The 16,875-nt window shown below is 43.0% G+C and overlaps 1 protein-coding gene across 3 annotated transcripts in view; it reads right to left on the bottom strand.

The window, feature by feature from the left end:
• The window catches only part of LOC105832073 (ankyrin repeat domain-containing protein SOWAHC), a 145,558-nt gene that overhangs the window by 11,561 nt on the left and 117,122 nt on the right, over positions 1-16,875 (bottom strand). For 2 of the 3 annotated variants that reach the window (XR_004962142.1, XM_036282680.1), the window contains exons 8-10: positions 8,074-8,078; positions 4,976-5,074; positions 4,777-4,782 (exon numbers count right to left, since the gene is read on the bottom strand). Coding sequence is in view for 2 of the 3 variants with exons in the window: in XM_036282680.1 (XP_036138573.1) it covers positions 4,777-4,782; positions 4,976-5,074; positions 8,074-8,078 (110 nt within the window). In the remaining variant the exon portion in view is untranslated. The remainder of the gene's footprint in view (positions 1-4,776; positions 4,783-4,975; positions 5,075-8,073; positions 8,079-16,875) is intronic. The other variant, XM_036282681.1, reaches the window with a different exon arrangement.

Below are 16,875 nucleotides of genomic sequence, written 5' to 3'. Positions count from 1 at the left end.
AGAACGGAAAGCGGCACGTATATGGGGTGGGCATCGCGCGGCACCCTTTTGCTAACTCCAATAGCATGCGACACGTGTGTCCTCGCGACAAGTGGCACGACACACCCTTTGCCTGAGCTCACGCACGCACCCTCGCGCATCCCTTCGCGATACGGACGATACGTGTACGAGGTGTTGCAAAAGCAGCGGCTCTTCGCGCTTCATACATTTTAGAAATATAACTATCTGATCTAATAAGATCTGATTTTTTTTTTATATCAAAATATTGACAGCTTTTAAACTAGAAACACTTTAGAGATTATTTATTTCACACAAATGCATAACTTTATATTCAATTAAACGTCACTTTAGTTATCAATTGCATCATATAATACAGTTATCTTTACGAAACATCTTTGCTCTTAATTACAATTTGGATTAGGATATTTTGAGAAGCAGAACGTCTCGACGACTGTAAAATACTTGAAGATTAAATTCAACAATTGGCGTTGAAATCTAAAAAGATTCGCGCGTAAGAGAAAGAACTTCTGAAACAACCTGTACGTAGGTGGAACGCGCACGCGGAGGATTCCCTTTTTATGCTCGCGATGATATTTTAAAGTAGCAATGTCCCGGCACACGAAGTCTCGAGACAATATCGTCCCCGTCTCCGTCGTCCCCGTTCGTTTCTCCTCTCAAGCGCGCCTACTCGCGCGTAACGTGTCCCTTTTTCCTACCTTACCTCTTCGTTTTTCTCTCTATCGTCCTCGCGGCAGCCTTCAGAAACAGGACAGCTGCCGGCCACCAATATCACGCACGCGTATATCACCGTTGAGGATTTTCAATTTTAATATTTTCCTACATCGGGCCGCCTTTACGAGCCGCTATATCATAAAGGCGCTCTTCCATCCCCCCCGCCTACTCTGGAAGGGAACGGGGCGAAGGAAACGGGGGTGGCAGCCCGCACGTCCCGAGGATATCTGATTCTTCGTGACACGGGCCCGCTTGAAAATCGGCACGGAGACAATAACGTTCTTCGCGATCTATTGTGTTAGACATTTTTTTTTATATATATCTCATATATTTCGCGTGATGGAATTTCAATGATTCAACTTCACGACTTCGGACTAATTCAAGAAGTACATAATTTTCATGAACAATATAATACGATACAGAACCGGAACGCACAAACACATGACTAATCGGATGAACTGGCTGAGGTTCGATTGCCGGAGATTAAGTCTCTTACTTGACAGTTTACTTAAGTATCTCATTTTTTTTCTCTTTAAACTTCAATCACTCGAGTTTCAGTAGCTCGCGATAGATGTAATTTCTCGTATTGTTATTTGTAACAATTTTCTATCAATTGGGCGATCCATTCCGAACGATCAATTTTAATCAGGGATTATATTCTGATCCGTTGCTCAAGGTAGATTCAGGTCGTATCTACAAAGTCCTGACTGAGGATAGAATGGCCATTGTTGCTGGCCGTTCGTGCGCCGGGCAAGGATGCAGGCGCCACACGGTCGGCTTACCGGAGTCCTCGGTGAGGACGGGGCACAGGGATGTGGCCATCGTGTGTTTTTTTTTTGCGGGGATTAAATGCGAGCCGATGCCGCGATAAGCCGTAGAAAAGCACGGTAGAAGCGGTACCGGTGACAGATTATGCCCGTGACTGCGATCCGCTTCGTCGTCCCGACCTCGGCGCGCCCGTTTTATTTAACGCCGACCGGGGTTAAAGAAAAAAAAAAGGAACCGGCAAGCGGCGGCGAAACCGCGGCGAATTCTTCCGATAAGCGGGCCGGAGTTTCTCCGACGAGACGAAGCCGCGCGTCCGAAAAAGCGGGCCTCTCGCGCTATGATTTTTCACGCTAAAAGCATCATCAGTCAGATCGCTCGATGCTTGTTGCACACCGACGAGGCGTTCCGCTGCGTCGAAAATGCCGAGGCTCGCGTGACACACAAAGCTGCGTAGCTTCGCGTAAATTCCGTGGATGAAGTAACGCTTCGAGTAGCCGGTAAACCGTTTTAAGTGGCGCAGGAATTTAAAGGGAAACCGCTAAAAACTAAGTAGCACGCATACGAAGGAGGAATATATATATACTTTTTTATTTTCCATTATTAATTTTTATTATTTCCCATTATCATGCTCTTTGCAATTTACTGATTTTTCAGGTTTCCGGTAGTCTCGCCGAGCGAACCGATATCATCGATGCCCGGGAGTGGCGGATATTAACCGTGGACGAGATCGGCGCCGACGCCACGGGCGATTCCGCGCGCGCGTTACGAAGCTGCTACCGAGTAATCGCGGGGTTCTCCGCTTTTTTTTTTCTCTTTACTCGTTTCCTACCGTCCTTTCATTTGCCACGGGATTGGGGGAAAGCCGGTGCCCGGGATAAGCCGTAGGAAAGCGCGGCGCGGGAGCGACGCCGGTGACAGATTACGCCGCGCCGCGCCGCGCGATCCGCAGTCTGGTCCTAAAGCCGCGCCGTGGAAAAAAGCAGAGCGAGGATTCGCCGAGGACAGATCTCCCCCGTCCGGGTGTGGATTACGTACTCTACATCGGTACGTACACGAGCACGACCGTATTCATTATATCCGGCGCTAATCCCCGGCAACATCGAGTCAGCCCGGGATTGTCATTCGTAGGGAAGGTAACGAAAATAGCGACGTCTCCGCGCAATAATGTTTCATGTATTAGAGAAATCTCTCGTGAACGCTTTTGATTTCTCGCTATTATTGATTTTTCTTTGTTTCACGTTTTCCTCCGGTTACGAATATTTCTCTTACGATCACTTCGACTTGAGAACTTTCAGACGTACATTTGCCTGGCGTAGTGTGTAACGGCACATGTTGAAGTTAATCCATACTTAGCTAAATATTAATTTTATATAATACCAAATATTACATAAAGAGTTACATTTTTGAAGAAAAAAAAAAAACTGACAGATTGTTTTGTCATTTCTTAAGTTAGAAGCTTTAATCATTTTTAGTACACCGAGAAAAAGATATTGCTGACAAAATTTTTCAACTAAATTAAAATTTTGTCAGTTCAAGAATTTATACGTTTAACTTAAATGCACAAATTTCAATTCAAGTATTTATATAACTAAGTGAAATATATAAATACTTGAATACACGAAATTTAATTCAGTTGGAGAATTTTAGGCAAATCAACATTTTTTTCTCAATGTAATAATTAATTTCTATGCACGTTTCAATTATACAAAATAATACCACTAATATATCAGTTTAGCGTATTAATGTTATATTGCTATTCGACTTACGATCCATTCAACATAAGACAAAGTATTGAAATAGAATCATGTCGTAAGTAAAGCAGTATCTGTATTTATAAAAGCTACTTTTCGATTTTATTATAAATACTTGAAAATAATCGAGACATTGGTATAAAGAAGACTTCTTTTCCTTTCACAATAGGGGTCTCTATAGTTGAGAGAACGGATGACAACGAACTGTAGAAGAACGTGGATTTAGAGGCGAGGAAGAAAAGGTGTGCTGCGGTGTCGACAGGTCAGTTTGGATTACACCGGCGGAAACAAATGAGTCTACCGTGCGCGAAGGAGCTACGGTGAAGACCTTACGAGAAGATAAATGAACCGGCTTTCGGAATACACGCGCTTCGAATTCAATTTCCATCTAATGACGGAACGATAAAGGAAAAAATTAAACGAGTTAAGTAAGCCCCTTCCGATTGCTCGAAATGACAATTCGAAAATGTTAAATGTTTTTATCTATCGCAAAATTATTACATTCCCATTACGTCTAATATAAAAATTTTAGTCTTATCAAATTATAACAACGCATCGTTAAACAATTTTTCGTAGTAGAAGAAAAAGACCTACAATTTGTGCTCAAGTGTTTAACAATTTTTTGAAACTTTTTGTTGAGCTCTATCAAAATAATTATGTAGGACATTCTCTCTCTCTCTCTCAAGCTGGCTCGAATATTAAAATTTTTTGAAAAATTACTCATCATATTGAGCGTCCTATGTAATTATTGTGATGATACAACAACAAATTATTTTCAAATCTAGCTAAGTTTTTAGATGCTTCAGTAAAACTTTTTTCCGTATAAAAAAAGGAACCTAATTGGCTTCAGAACCATACAAAAAAATTACTGGCAGTCTCATCCGATGCTAGGCCTGTGACAGAAAATCGAAATAACTTTGTTGCCCAGTATAACGCGAGGACGGGAGCCCGAGACGGAGTTTGTCGCAAACCGCTAACGAGCAAGGACCCCGTTTTCCCTCTTCCCTCCTCTAAGTACTTGTCCTCCCTCGTCGCACGCCGTCTCTCGTCGTGAAGCACTCCCCGCTTATAGAAGTCTTATAAAGAGCAAAGAACGGCGGGACCACACACATCCGATCCTATCTGCGGGCTTTTCTGTACGCTTCGACCGTCTCTCTCCTTTCCCTTTCCTTCCTGCCTTCCTTTCTTTCTCCTATACTGGACTGACTCTCTGTTTGTTCTACCTCTTACAACACGACTCGCCCCCTAAACCGATCCCGCTCTCCGTACGTCTGGCAAATTATACGCGATCGTGACAAGGACCGCCGCGGATACTCGCCTCTTCTCAATGTTATCCAATTGTATTTGGGGTAAACTTCGTCTTAATCTCGATGTATAAGTCGACGCAGAAAATAAGATTTATTAAAGGAGACGTTATTTCTCAATACATATGAATTATAGATTTCTAATAGATTACTAATTCGATTATTGCGATATTATTACTAAAAAAAAATATTGATTAATAATTGGAAAGTAAGACACTTACCCCATTCTGCATCGTCCGTTGAAGACATTCAGTGGTTGGAAACATGAAAAATATGAAAAGTTGATCTTTGATCTTACGTATTCATAATAAGATCAAGCTACCGTTCCATTTTATATGTAAGTCATTGACATGTTTACGCATATTAATTTTATTAACAAATATTTTATCCAAAAGTCTAAAAAAGAGAAAATATACTCACCGTAGTCTCATTGACGCTCTTGATGCAGTCTTTGTAGGTACCCGCTATTAATTTAATGATGTTTTCGTCGCCGTGTTTCGCGCCCCAGTGTAAAGCCGTCTGCAACACGTAGGAAGAAAGGCGGGGTGATAATTCGTTCGTCGGTCGTTTAAATCGCGCGCGACGGTGCGGGGATTACCGCGAGACCACGAGGAAGCCGTGCGATGGTGGAACGTGATAAGTAAAAATGTATCAGCGCCGAGATTTATGGCACGGCTGCGATTTTTCGGCGGGGTATGCCGAAGGTGGTCCCGATTGTAGACACGACGCGAGCAGCTGTAGCGTATTTTCGGGGTGACGCGCCAGTGAAATATTCGCGAATTAAGCGACGGCAACGGCCGGGTGTCAACCGGGACGAGCGGGATGAATGGGAACCGTCGCCCGCGCCGGAGCGTACTCGAGAGAGGAAGATCTCGACTGACAGTCGATTACATAGCCAGAGTGCAGAGGAGTTAGAGCTCGAGAAAAGAGCAAATAGATCGAGCTCGAGTTGGACGCTTCTACTTAGACGCTTCGGTGAATCGGAGAAAAAGGGAGAGAGAGAGAGTGAGAAAAGGAGGAAGAGGGGGGTCTTGGCTCAATTCATGATAAAAGAAAATATTTATTATCAGAATAAAATATATAGCAATAAAATATATCGCTGGCAAAATTCGGAGTAAGAATAAGGTTTAGTTTTTATACGTGCACGTCAAATGCGTGGTTTTTTTCAAATGCGCGCGTTTATAACACGCGACGACGCATGTGTGGAAATTAGGGGTAACAAATGAGCAGGAAATTTGGAACGTATCATGTCGTAAATGTGTAGACGAGATTGGAGATATGCACGAACAGAAATTTTCAACAAGTAATAATTAATTGCGTACAAGTTATATCTTTGAAACTGTTTTCCTGAAAATCCATAATTCCGCGTGTACTGTGCTGCCGTTAATAATACTGTCGAGAACTTCGTAACAGAATCTTGTTTCGATCATACCAACGGTGTTCTATCATTCATCTCGTATTTTCATATACAATTTTTGTTGAAATTGCAAGATCATATTTTTTAGTGTAGATCGTCAAATGTATATACGTATCCAAGATTTGGTGATAACCAATTAAAAAGTTAGAAGTAAAATAATAGAATTAAAAAGTCAATAACTTTTAACTTTAATTAGCTATTTTTTAAACACATATATTTTAAATTATTATTTGTTTCTCAAGTTATAAATTTACACATATAAATGAAAAAATTGTAAAAGAAAAAGTTACATCTTTAAATAAAAAACTTCTTTTGTTATTACATATAAACTTAATTTATAATTAAAATTAAATTTATTTAATAATCCATACAATTATTTTGAATAACCTACGTAAAAAAATGACATTCTAATTAATACAAATAATTTTTTCAAAATTAATTTTGAATTTAATTTAATCTTTTAACTTAATTTAATCTCAATGTATTTTTTAACTAAGTTAGTTTTTTCATACAACTTTTAACGTAACTAAATCAATTTGATAAGCCATTCAATTTAATTTAATTAAAAAGATATATTAATTTACTCAACTCTACATATATAACCCGAGCGTGACCGTTTGAACTCTATTCCGGCAGCCAAATTCAATGCCCAAAATTAATTACTAAATCGCCACACAACATTAACTATTAATGTGACAGTCTCGCCTCGATTCGGGGAGATGTGGCCTAAAAGGGATATATGATTTTCACGTAGAGGTGGCAGGGTGAGCAAGTTTTCGTAGGGAGACATGCATTTTAATTTCATCGAGTCCGCGTTCCGCGGGTAGATTAAAAATAGTGTCTCCGTCTCTCCCCAGATTTGCGCGTGGGCGTCATAGAAGCTGCCCTCGACCTGAGGCCGGCTGCCACGTTGGGCTACCCTCCGCAGTGGACCGCAAGTCTCGGACCACCTCATTAGCGAATGACGAAAAAAAAGTTCATTCTAATGAAGCTACCTAATGACGGGAACCACGCGCAAGGCCGCCCGCGCGCAAACGAGCGTATATATGAGACGGTACACGTGGAGGGTCTCTGTACGAGGGCGTAGGTACTCCTTGTATAGAACTCTTTTATTTTATATGCGCGGTTTTCGCGGCAAAAATTGAAAATGAACGACACATACGTATGTCGAGACGTAAATGGCACATTCGCGTGGCGACATTACGTGCGGCGTATAATGATGAAAAAAGCTTTACAAAATATTGACCAATCGAATTCTCAGTAATTACGTACATAATTGTTGAGAAAACGCATAGCTTGTAGTAAGGATGAAAAATATTAAAGCTAAGATTCAGATTCTCTGTGCAAACCAAAATCTCTTTGCATAGTTTATTACACTATAAATTTTGCGTTAATTTCAGCGCAAGGAAATAACTTTTTAAATGTATTTTGGGACACAGCATATTTATTATATTGAATATTAATTATAAAAATATAATTAATTATGAAAATATAGGAACACTGCATAAGAGATCAAAGAGGCACAGGGATTGCGATATGGCTCACCAAAGACTAAGAATAAATTTTAAAAATTGATTTTAATTTTAAAAACACGGTATTTTATTATATAAAATTATATAGTTATTTAAAATAAGGAAAAAATATTATAGAATATAAGAATATGCAAATATATGTACGTATATACTCGGATATTTCTATACTGCTGTACTATCCTCATTAGAGTTGTTAAAGGGTTATACCACTGTCAAATTTTCACAAAATCGAAAAAAATTTTTTTGCTTACATAATGCCATAATGTTTTAAAAACAAATTCTAATTGATTTCATAGCTTAAAACATTTTTATGATGTTTTTACAGTTTTTATGATGAACGTACAGTACACGAAGAATGTATACGAAGAGCGTATCTCAGCACGGGCGACGTACACACTTAAGATTTTTGAATTTCGTAGATAACAAGTAACTTACTTTCAAATAATGAGCTTCCTCAAGTAATTGTAGATGGCATTAGTAATTGTTTAAAAAAGAAATGAGAGAGCTTCAATGCTACAGTTTGGAATATAGCATTCAAGAGTTTTTCAAGCGACAAGACAATACTTGACATAGCTACTGCAACAATAGCATTGCAGTTTGTGTATTTAATGATGGTTTATGCAGCATTATGAAAATTATGGAGCTGCTAGGTATCGTCATTGGACCAAATTGTTATAATTATTGTGTAGAAGTTAACGAGATGTGCGTACAGCAGGTCGAACGCTCGCTCACGAACGTCGCAAAAAAAGCGCGCTCATTCTCTACATCATCTCGCAAAGAGAAAAAGGAGAAAGATATCGCCATAGAAGGGCAATTATATGGTCCTGGCATCGCGGAATAACGGTAAAAAAATTGAAACCTAAAAATTTTTATATGTAAAAGGTAAAAAATCGGTTTTGAAACTTTAAACGCGTTTTTCTCGAAACTGTATTTTTCAAATTGGCTTGCAACATAACTTTAACAATTTTGGTTCAATTTATTTGAAATTTTAACTAGCTTTTAAAACAACATTCCGCGAGGTACCACGTACGGATTTTTTGATTAGTTGAAAACTTTTTATGTTATGAACCGTTTTTTTACTTCAATTTTTACCTAAAAACACTTTGACTTTAAATGTTTGCCATTTTTTAACTTTCCTACGTGTTGCACTAGGTAATTTAATGTAGATTAAATAAAAATTTTTTTTGTTTATAAGTCAATTAAAGTTGCTAGCCTGCAAGCCCCGAAGCCCCTTAAAAAAAAATGTTTTCTTACGATAATTCCTGCGCCGCCATTTTTAAATAAAATATTACAAAAAATTTTTTTTAAAGTTTAATATGCACATTAAAAAGTACATGCACTTGTTTTAAGGTAAACAAATTTTTTGAGATAAAAAAATATTGAATGTGTACCTCATTTTCGTGCCGCTACAGTGATATAAACCCCTTAACGTAATCTTAAGTTATACTGACATCTCAACAGGTTTAATACAACCTCTTTTTTTCAAAGTTTTTACATCAGTAGTTTACATTACATATATTGCATGATAGATTTTCAGTACTACAGAAAATTTGGACAGCCGAATAAAAAGTTGAGTAATAAAAAAAAAACACTCATGTATACACGTATGATAACACGACCAAGTTTAAAAAGAATGAGGTAGTATATGTAATTAAATATTAAAACATATCTTGATAAAGAGAATTTTAAAAATAAAAATATCTTATAACAAATGTAGGCTCTTTTGTACTGCATGTATTAGCGTATAACTGTATAACTGTGTGGGTTAGCAAACAAATGATTCCAAAAGTAATTACTAGAATTCGTCACCTAATAATGGTCATAATGTCTACATGGCCCATAATATCATCTCTTTCTCTATTATTAGTCTTTACCGTAAGTAATGTTCTCCATATGTAACGGATTTCGAAGAGCAGAACGCGGAAAAAGAGGGCGGAATTTACGCATACGGATAATACGAGTTTAATTAAGGGCGCGCTGTCGCTGTACAATTATTAAACGTACCGCGCATAGCGCGACGGCAGGCCGGGCGAAGTCATTAACTGCGAAGTGCGCGGACATGGTCCATCTAATACGTTCCGCTGGTCCGGCTGGTGAAGATGCAAGAATCCGGCTGAATTACACGGTCGAGGTGCAAAATGAATTTTTACGGTGGTCTCGCGGGACCATCAGCGCTTATGTGGGTATATACCCGCGGCCGGGCGCTCGGACGTCTACTTCCCCCCGGCTTCGTGCTAACGAAGTTTTATGAAGCGCGATAGCGCCATACCTACGCCGCGCCGCCGTGGACTTTGGCGCTCCTTAATTTGTGAATGCTGCTGCCGCAGCGGTGTCGGCCGCGCGCCACGCCGCAAAAGAATGGTATGTCGGCCGACAACGTGATATATCTTCGGCCCTCTGCCCCGGACCTTCGGTCGGAGTATAGGTGCATACCGCGGATATACGGTAGCCTGCTTCTTTTCCCGTCGCCGCTGCGGCGCGGCGTAACCTTCTTCAGAACGATCCGGGTGTAAACCGCGTGCGCGCGCGCGCGGGCGCTCGCGTGAGAAAGCACGCGGTCCCAGTATCGCGAGGATCGACCGCGCTTTCCACAGAGGCCAGCTATATGTGGTAGTCTTCTTCGAAAACGTGACGCATTAAATGGCTCAGTGGAAAAGTGGTCCGTGACATTCAAAATTTCCACTCCACACTCTCTCCCTCTTTTTTCTCTTTTTCTTCCTCTCTTTCATTTTGGTATCAACTGTTGCTTGATGTGTATAATTTTCGTACTAATTAGAGCTCCTTAATTAATGCGCGGCTGTAACCGCGCATCGTAGCGCTAACACGATTTATAGGCGAGATGCGAGATGATCATCAACCGTGACGGTTACAGCAGTCGGAGCCGCGCGATGTGTAATGCTCGGCAATGTCGCTATATCGTTCGCAACTCGGTATAGAGCGGCCTTCATGAAAGTTACTAAGGTTCTACAACGTGTAATTTTTTATTCAATCTAATGAAGCTTCGTCATGCACGTTGCGCGTCCACGGAAATAAAGATTCCGTCAGCAAGAAAGAGCTCCCAGAATCGCTCGGGTGACTCTCTTCGTAGCTAGAGCAACGGGAGTTCCTCCCCAACTTTCATCGGTCCTCCGTGGGTTTCGTGGGAAGTCCAATGTCCCTGTGACGACGTGTGCACGCCACATGTGCGCGAAACTATGTATAAGCTGCGGCTATATAGTTGTCTTCCCGTGGATACTGATTAAGCCGGCGTAGGGCGATTCCGGGGATCGAGGAGCAACAGGAGGAGAGCAGCAGTAGCAGCAGCAACAGTGGCAGCAACAACATTAACGGCAGCGAGAGCAGGAGCCGGCACAACAGCAACGGCAGCAGCAGCAGCAGCAACGGCAGAAGCTACCGCGGGCTCCGCTGATGTATGCGAGCGATACAGATATCTCCGGGAAGGAATTTGCGTTGAATTAGCGTATAATCGGCGGGCCGATCTGCTCATACGGAATCCCGCGGTCCCCCCGCTTACACGTGTCCCGAGAGCTGTATTCTCTGCGCGAACACAATATTTAGTGGCCGTCGTGGCGCGGCGATGGGCGTCGCGGCCAGGTTCTCTCCTCCTCCTCCTCCTTCTCCTCTCTGGCCTCCCTTTTCCCGTGGGACCCTCTCTCGCCGCGCCGCCTGGTATGCGAAGGAGTCCTCTTTAAGCGCGCTTCCCTGGCCCAAATTTTTCCCTTCCCGCCGAGCCAGCCAAGCCGAGCCGAGCCGCGAGGTGACCCGCTGGGAGCGACGGCGCGATTTTATTATTGAGATAGGATTTCGAGATGCGACGTGATCTCACCCGGGATCTGACACTCACCGTTCCTCACCGGTGTCTGTGGCGAGTGTTAATAAGACTCCTGTGCCTTTTGAATCTGAGCTCGTGTTAATTGGCTCGATCGTTATTACGTTGATAACGCATTGCAATTGAATATAAGATCTCTATAAATCGTAATCAGTGGATATTCACTGATTCACAGTGGCATACTTGTGATAATTCACTGTCTTTCAGTAATTTTCACTTCAAAATTAGTGTATAGTCACCGAAAGATCAGCGTATTTATTTCACTGATTGATAATCAGTAAATTATTATTAAGTATATCACTGAAAGTCAGTGTATTTTCACTGATTTTGTCGAATTTTCACTGATTGTGACTTAGAGAGATTTATTAAATTTATGTAATTGTTTTACGTGTAGTATCCAGTGCCTGGTCTACTTTGTAATGCCTGAAGCGAAATGCGAATGCCAAAGAGACAGCAATTAGGTCCATTTAGAGAGCTAGACACCCCGGCACATTGATCGTTCTGCAGATGAATTCGCAGATAATCGCGCGGACATGAGAGTTACGAGCATTAACAGATTTCACCATCTCGACCCGCGCTTCTTAACTCCACCATTCATCTCGGCACGGTCGTCTTGCAAACTCGCAAGAAGGAAGGGGTGAGAGGAGAAGAAGAGATCGGGAGAAGAAGAAGCCGGTCGACCGATTCACGAAACTCTCGTGAACGCTCGCGGTGGGTCGTCCGGATTCAATACGCGATTCGATCTCCCGAAGGTCGATTCTGGGAAATCGGGGGGGGGGGGGGAGAGGGGAGACGTCGGGCGCGTGTCTTCCGACGGGAAGAGACCACAGGGTGATGGAGGGTGGAGAAGGGTAGGGCAACCGGAGGTGGAAGGAGCGAGGAGGATGGCCGGGTAACGAGTCTCCGGTCACGTGTATGGCGTCGGGCGTCGAGATGTCAGATCTATCGGCGCGTGCTCGATGGCGCGTGTCTTCGCCTGTTGATCAGTCCTGTTGCTTTTACTCGTGCCCATCCGACGTGCACATCGGACGGGGCTGCCCGATTACCGGCATTAGTCATGAATTCGTAATCGCGCGGCGCTCCGTGTCGTGTGACGAGCGGAAACCTTCGTACGCGATGACCGATGATTATGCATAAAGACTTTGGCGAATAACATTATGGACAGATTACAGCAAGGAGATATGCGACGAGTCGTTGACACGACGCTGAGAGGTTGGTTAAGCCTGAAAGAAGCCCGTTCTATTCATCAATACTCGAGATGCCGAATAATCCTTTGTTACTCAGTCACTTCCGATTCAGCCGACGCTGCGATAAAGATTTGCGTCGCGTTCAACGTCGTAGGGAAATGTCGAGGGAGAGTGTTTTATTTCCTGCAATTGCGCCAAGGAGGTGTGTTACTCGGAGTCCCGTAAACAGAAGAACGACGCCGCGTGGCGTGCCAGCCTGAACTTTCGCGTCTTGCGCGAAGGATACACAGGATGCAGGAGGTGTCATTAGCATAACGTGGAAGAGCCGTGGTTCGTGATTTATTCGCCATCTCCCGTTCTTTTCGCTCGTAATTCCAACTCCACGCCGGGTAAACACGACCCCAGAAGCCAGAGGCGTCCGAGTGGAAGATCTATTAGAAAGGAAATTTACGCGTATATTTCCGAAGCTCGCGTGTTATTTTCGCGCAAGAGTCACGGCGCGAGTAAGGAAGATGGGCGTGCGAAATTAGAGACGCTTCCTATTAATACCGGCCATTTCCAGTTTCATACGATTTAATTAACGATTACAGTTGCACCACGTAGCAATTGTATTGCGCTGAATCGTATTTGATTGAAGAACGAAAAGGAGAGGGGGTGGGGAGGAAGGAATGTCCTAAATATCGCATGTTCAGTTGTAGAAGAAACTTACGTAATTATGTCGACTCCTCGTGCAACAAGCTGACTTGTTATCATAACAGATCCATGCGGAGCACCGTGGATTGACGATCGCACAATGTTATCGGCCGCCATCAGGCCCGCAATTGCGATCTATCACTATGCGGCGCGGTACAATTGAAAAAACCCGCTTCCTCGTTCGAGAGGAAATAATAAGAGCCGCCGGTAGATCGCGCAAACGAGGTGTAACTGAAATCACTTGAGGCACTCGCTCAAACGAGCTGTGACTGCACGAAGATCTCTATCCCGGCTACCGAGCCTTTAATTCTCCCGCAGATTACCACCTTGCGATATCCCCTTTGAATATTAATTTTTCTACAAACGCGGCTTTGCGTTGCACTACCTGCGTTACACACCTGCGATGATGTGCAAGCGCAATTAAAGCGCAATAAATACGAAAACGATCGTATTATTCGTCTAATTCCAGACTCATTCTTAACGAGCGTGGCCGCGGTAATCGTAATGTGTCTCACTTAATGAAATTTTTAATAGCGACGATTAATCGTTCATGTCAGAGTTTACGTCAGAGAAGAGTGTGTGAGCCACCTCAGAGCCGAGAGGCAAAGCGAGCGGTGTGCCGCTTTAGAAAATTAAACGCCGTGTATTTAAAGACATCGATAAGTAGAAATACCGCGTAAATCTGCGTAAAGTGTGCCCCTGCGAGTTTCCCCGGTGTTGCAGGTGGCGTCGACGAGCCGCGACGCGACAAGACATTGCCATCAGCCACGTCCATTACCTCGTGAACGTTGATTCGGTCCGATGAGCATCGGTAGTCAACAATTTCGCTAGCCGTTCGCCTAGCGAGCGAACGTCCGTGTCGCGACCGCGTCTTACACGTGTGACCGTGAGAGACCGGACGTCGCGAATTTATTCTGTTGGAGGCTGGGGAGGAAGCCACGACGATGTCCCGAACAAAAGATGATGATCCGTTTCTACAGCTCCCGGGGAGTCAGCATTCTGACACAAACTCGTCATTGTAATGCAAGGTATTCCTAATTAGGAAGAATACTACTATTATAATTACTTAAGTTATATAATTACATAAGTTTCACAACTAAACATGCAATACCTAGGACAATATCCCCCCCCCCTCTTCATTCTTCAATAAAATTCAGCGCAATACAATTATTGTTATGTGGAGCAATTGCAATCGCTCCGAGAGAAAAGTGTCTAGTATTTGCAACTATGATTGCATAGTAAAATAATTATAGTTGCAAATATCATTTTTATAGTTATTATTGCTATAATGTTAGTGTAAATAACCATACATGTATAGTTGTGCCAAACAAGGTAAAAATTTAACTATAAACTAAAAAGTTTACTATAAATTATAATAATTTCTACCATACAAATATTCTACCATACATAAATCACAATTATGGCACGTTTAACCATACATATGGTTGTATGAACGAATGCTATAGCTATTGTAACAATAATATAGTGTTAAGTTAACTATAAAAATATTGTTACGGCCAAAAATAATTATAAATTATGGTTAATGCAATTATTTTTTTCTCTCCGTGTAGCAACGAAATTCGCGATCGATTGATTATTCGACAAAGGGTCGCGATTATCAGCGCTTGCAGCATCATTCGAAATTTTGCCGCTCGCAACGGCGACGATTTCCTAAGCCTCGACGCGTCAGGCTTCGACAAAATGCATGCACCGCTCATCGACGCTTTGGTATCAGCAAAACTCTTACGGCACTGAATATCGATATTCGACGGGCGAACCTACCCTGGTTTCGTGAATCACGATATTCAAGGGTGTCCGCCGCGGGCACGAGCGCCGCATGCATATATCCACCTGCAGCGGAGTTTAAACGATTAACGGGGGCGGTTTCCCGCGAATAATCGATGTCCCCCCGATGTCCTCGGGCGTACGGCAAAGTTCTCGGTCGTCTCGATCCAACACGGTATTTCACGGGGGATTACGCGGCTTACGCTTTCGTTCGATCGTATCCCATCCTGCTTCCCACCCCATTCGCCGTCAGGAATTATCGGTCGTGTGTCGATTATATTTCGCATAGGCGCTTTTACCTCCGTCCTCAGCCTCTCCGGTAGGAGGTACACGGGCTTTTTTCAAAAGCGTTATAAAGGGCTACAAGATTCAATCTATTAAAATTCTGGATTGGAAGTATGCGCAAGTGTGCGTCCTACCGCTATCTTCTCGGATGTAAGAGCTACAAGATATTCAGCTATGAAATAACTTATACATTTTTGGGAAAATAAATTCCCGTTGATTCTAAAGCTACTCCCATCGGCTGCTGGAGAGCTCTCTCACGTCGTCTACAGCGATCGGCGAATCGAGGAAATCGATTCCGGATCGATCGCGCGCGACCTGCCGAGGCCCGCCAATGGATACAGAAGCTCTCGGTTGCTCCGGCAAGAGAACGGGCGGAAGGGGTGAAAGGGTAAGCCGCTTTGCGAACGAGCGGAATTGCCGAACCGCGTTTGGGACGAAGGGAGTAGGCGATTAGGTAAACCCGGGATTAGTTAGACGTCGCTGCTCCCTTCGTTCGGAATCCGGAGAGCCCTTCCACCTTCGACTCAGACGCGGTAGCCTCCATCTACGCTCTCCTCCGCTACCACTGTCGGCCTAACCGGGAGTTCGATTGCCGCCGCTAATAATGCCATCCTTGATTTACATGATTGGATTGGCGTCTCGAAATTGAAACTCGCCCGCCTGCCGCCGAATCTCTGGAGAAGGGGCCCCGTTTGCGCCGGCTTGTATCAGACCGTGGGCATTGAAATTTGCAGCAGAGACCTCTCAATTGCATGATGATAGAACGTCTGATGAAATTGCGCGATCAGTTGATCTCACGATGTGTCTCGTGACGATCTTTCCTATACCGTTAGCCCACAGTGATTAATCGGGAATGATAAATCTCGTTTTCCTCATATTTGCATGCAATTTTCTATATCTTTTTGCATTGTAATGTTGTTTGCGATTCCTCGACGGTCCACCGTTACCGCGAGAAATTCTCGTAAATTCCCGTGACCGTAATCATATTGAATCATTCCTCCGCGTCCCGGATGTGTGGGTAGACACTAATATATTTCATAGATGGCTACAACAAAAGAACGCCGTTTCCTCTTTGGAGAGACCTCTCGGAGAGATTAGTATGCTCGTATCTGCATGCCGCAAGATCGTATCTGCCACGAGCGCGGTCCTTTGTGGGTTTTTGTTTGCGTTGCGTACGTATTTATGTGAGCGCCCTTCCTCTTCTTTTCGGTCTCTCCTCTTCCTCCTCTTCCTCCTCCATCAGCTGTTTCTTCCTTTTTTTCTTCTTCCTTTTCTTCTCTTCCTTCTACCTCTTCTTCTTCTTCTTCTTCTTTCCATACCATAATCGCGGGGTACCATACCCAAAACGCTTCTACTTAGGAACGCTCCAAATGATCCGCTTCGACTCAATCAATCTTTAGAAAATTATAGTCACGGCGCAAGTCTCCGGAGAATTTCTTCTGTACGCTAACTTACAATTTTCAAATGTCTAATTGTAAGTTTATTTCTGTTTTTGGGAACAAAAACTTCGCTAGTCTTGTTTTGAAGAAGATTTGCCTATGCTTCTATTCTTATACTTCTACTTAAATTTTATATATTAATAATTTACTTTC

This window comes from Monomorium pharaonis, chromosome 2 (genome assembly GCF_013373865.1).
Source record: "Monomorium pharaonis isolate MP-MQ-018 chromosome 2, ASM1337386v2, whole genome shotgun sequence".
Taxonomy (NCBI): Eukaryota; Metazoa; Arthropoda; class Insecta; order Hymenoptera; family Formicidae; genus Monomorium; species Monomorium pharaonis.
Note: the sequence above shows the minus strand (reverse complement) of the source record. Positions and strands in the feature narration are given on the sequence as shown.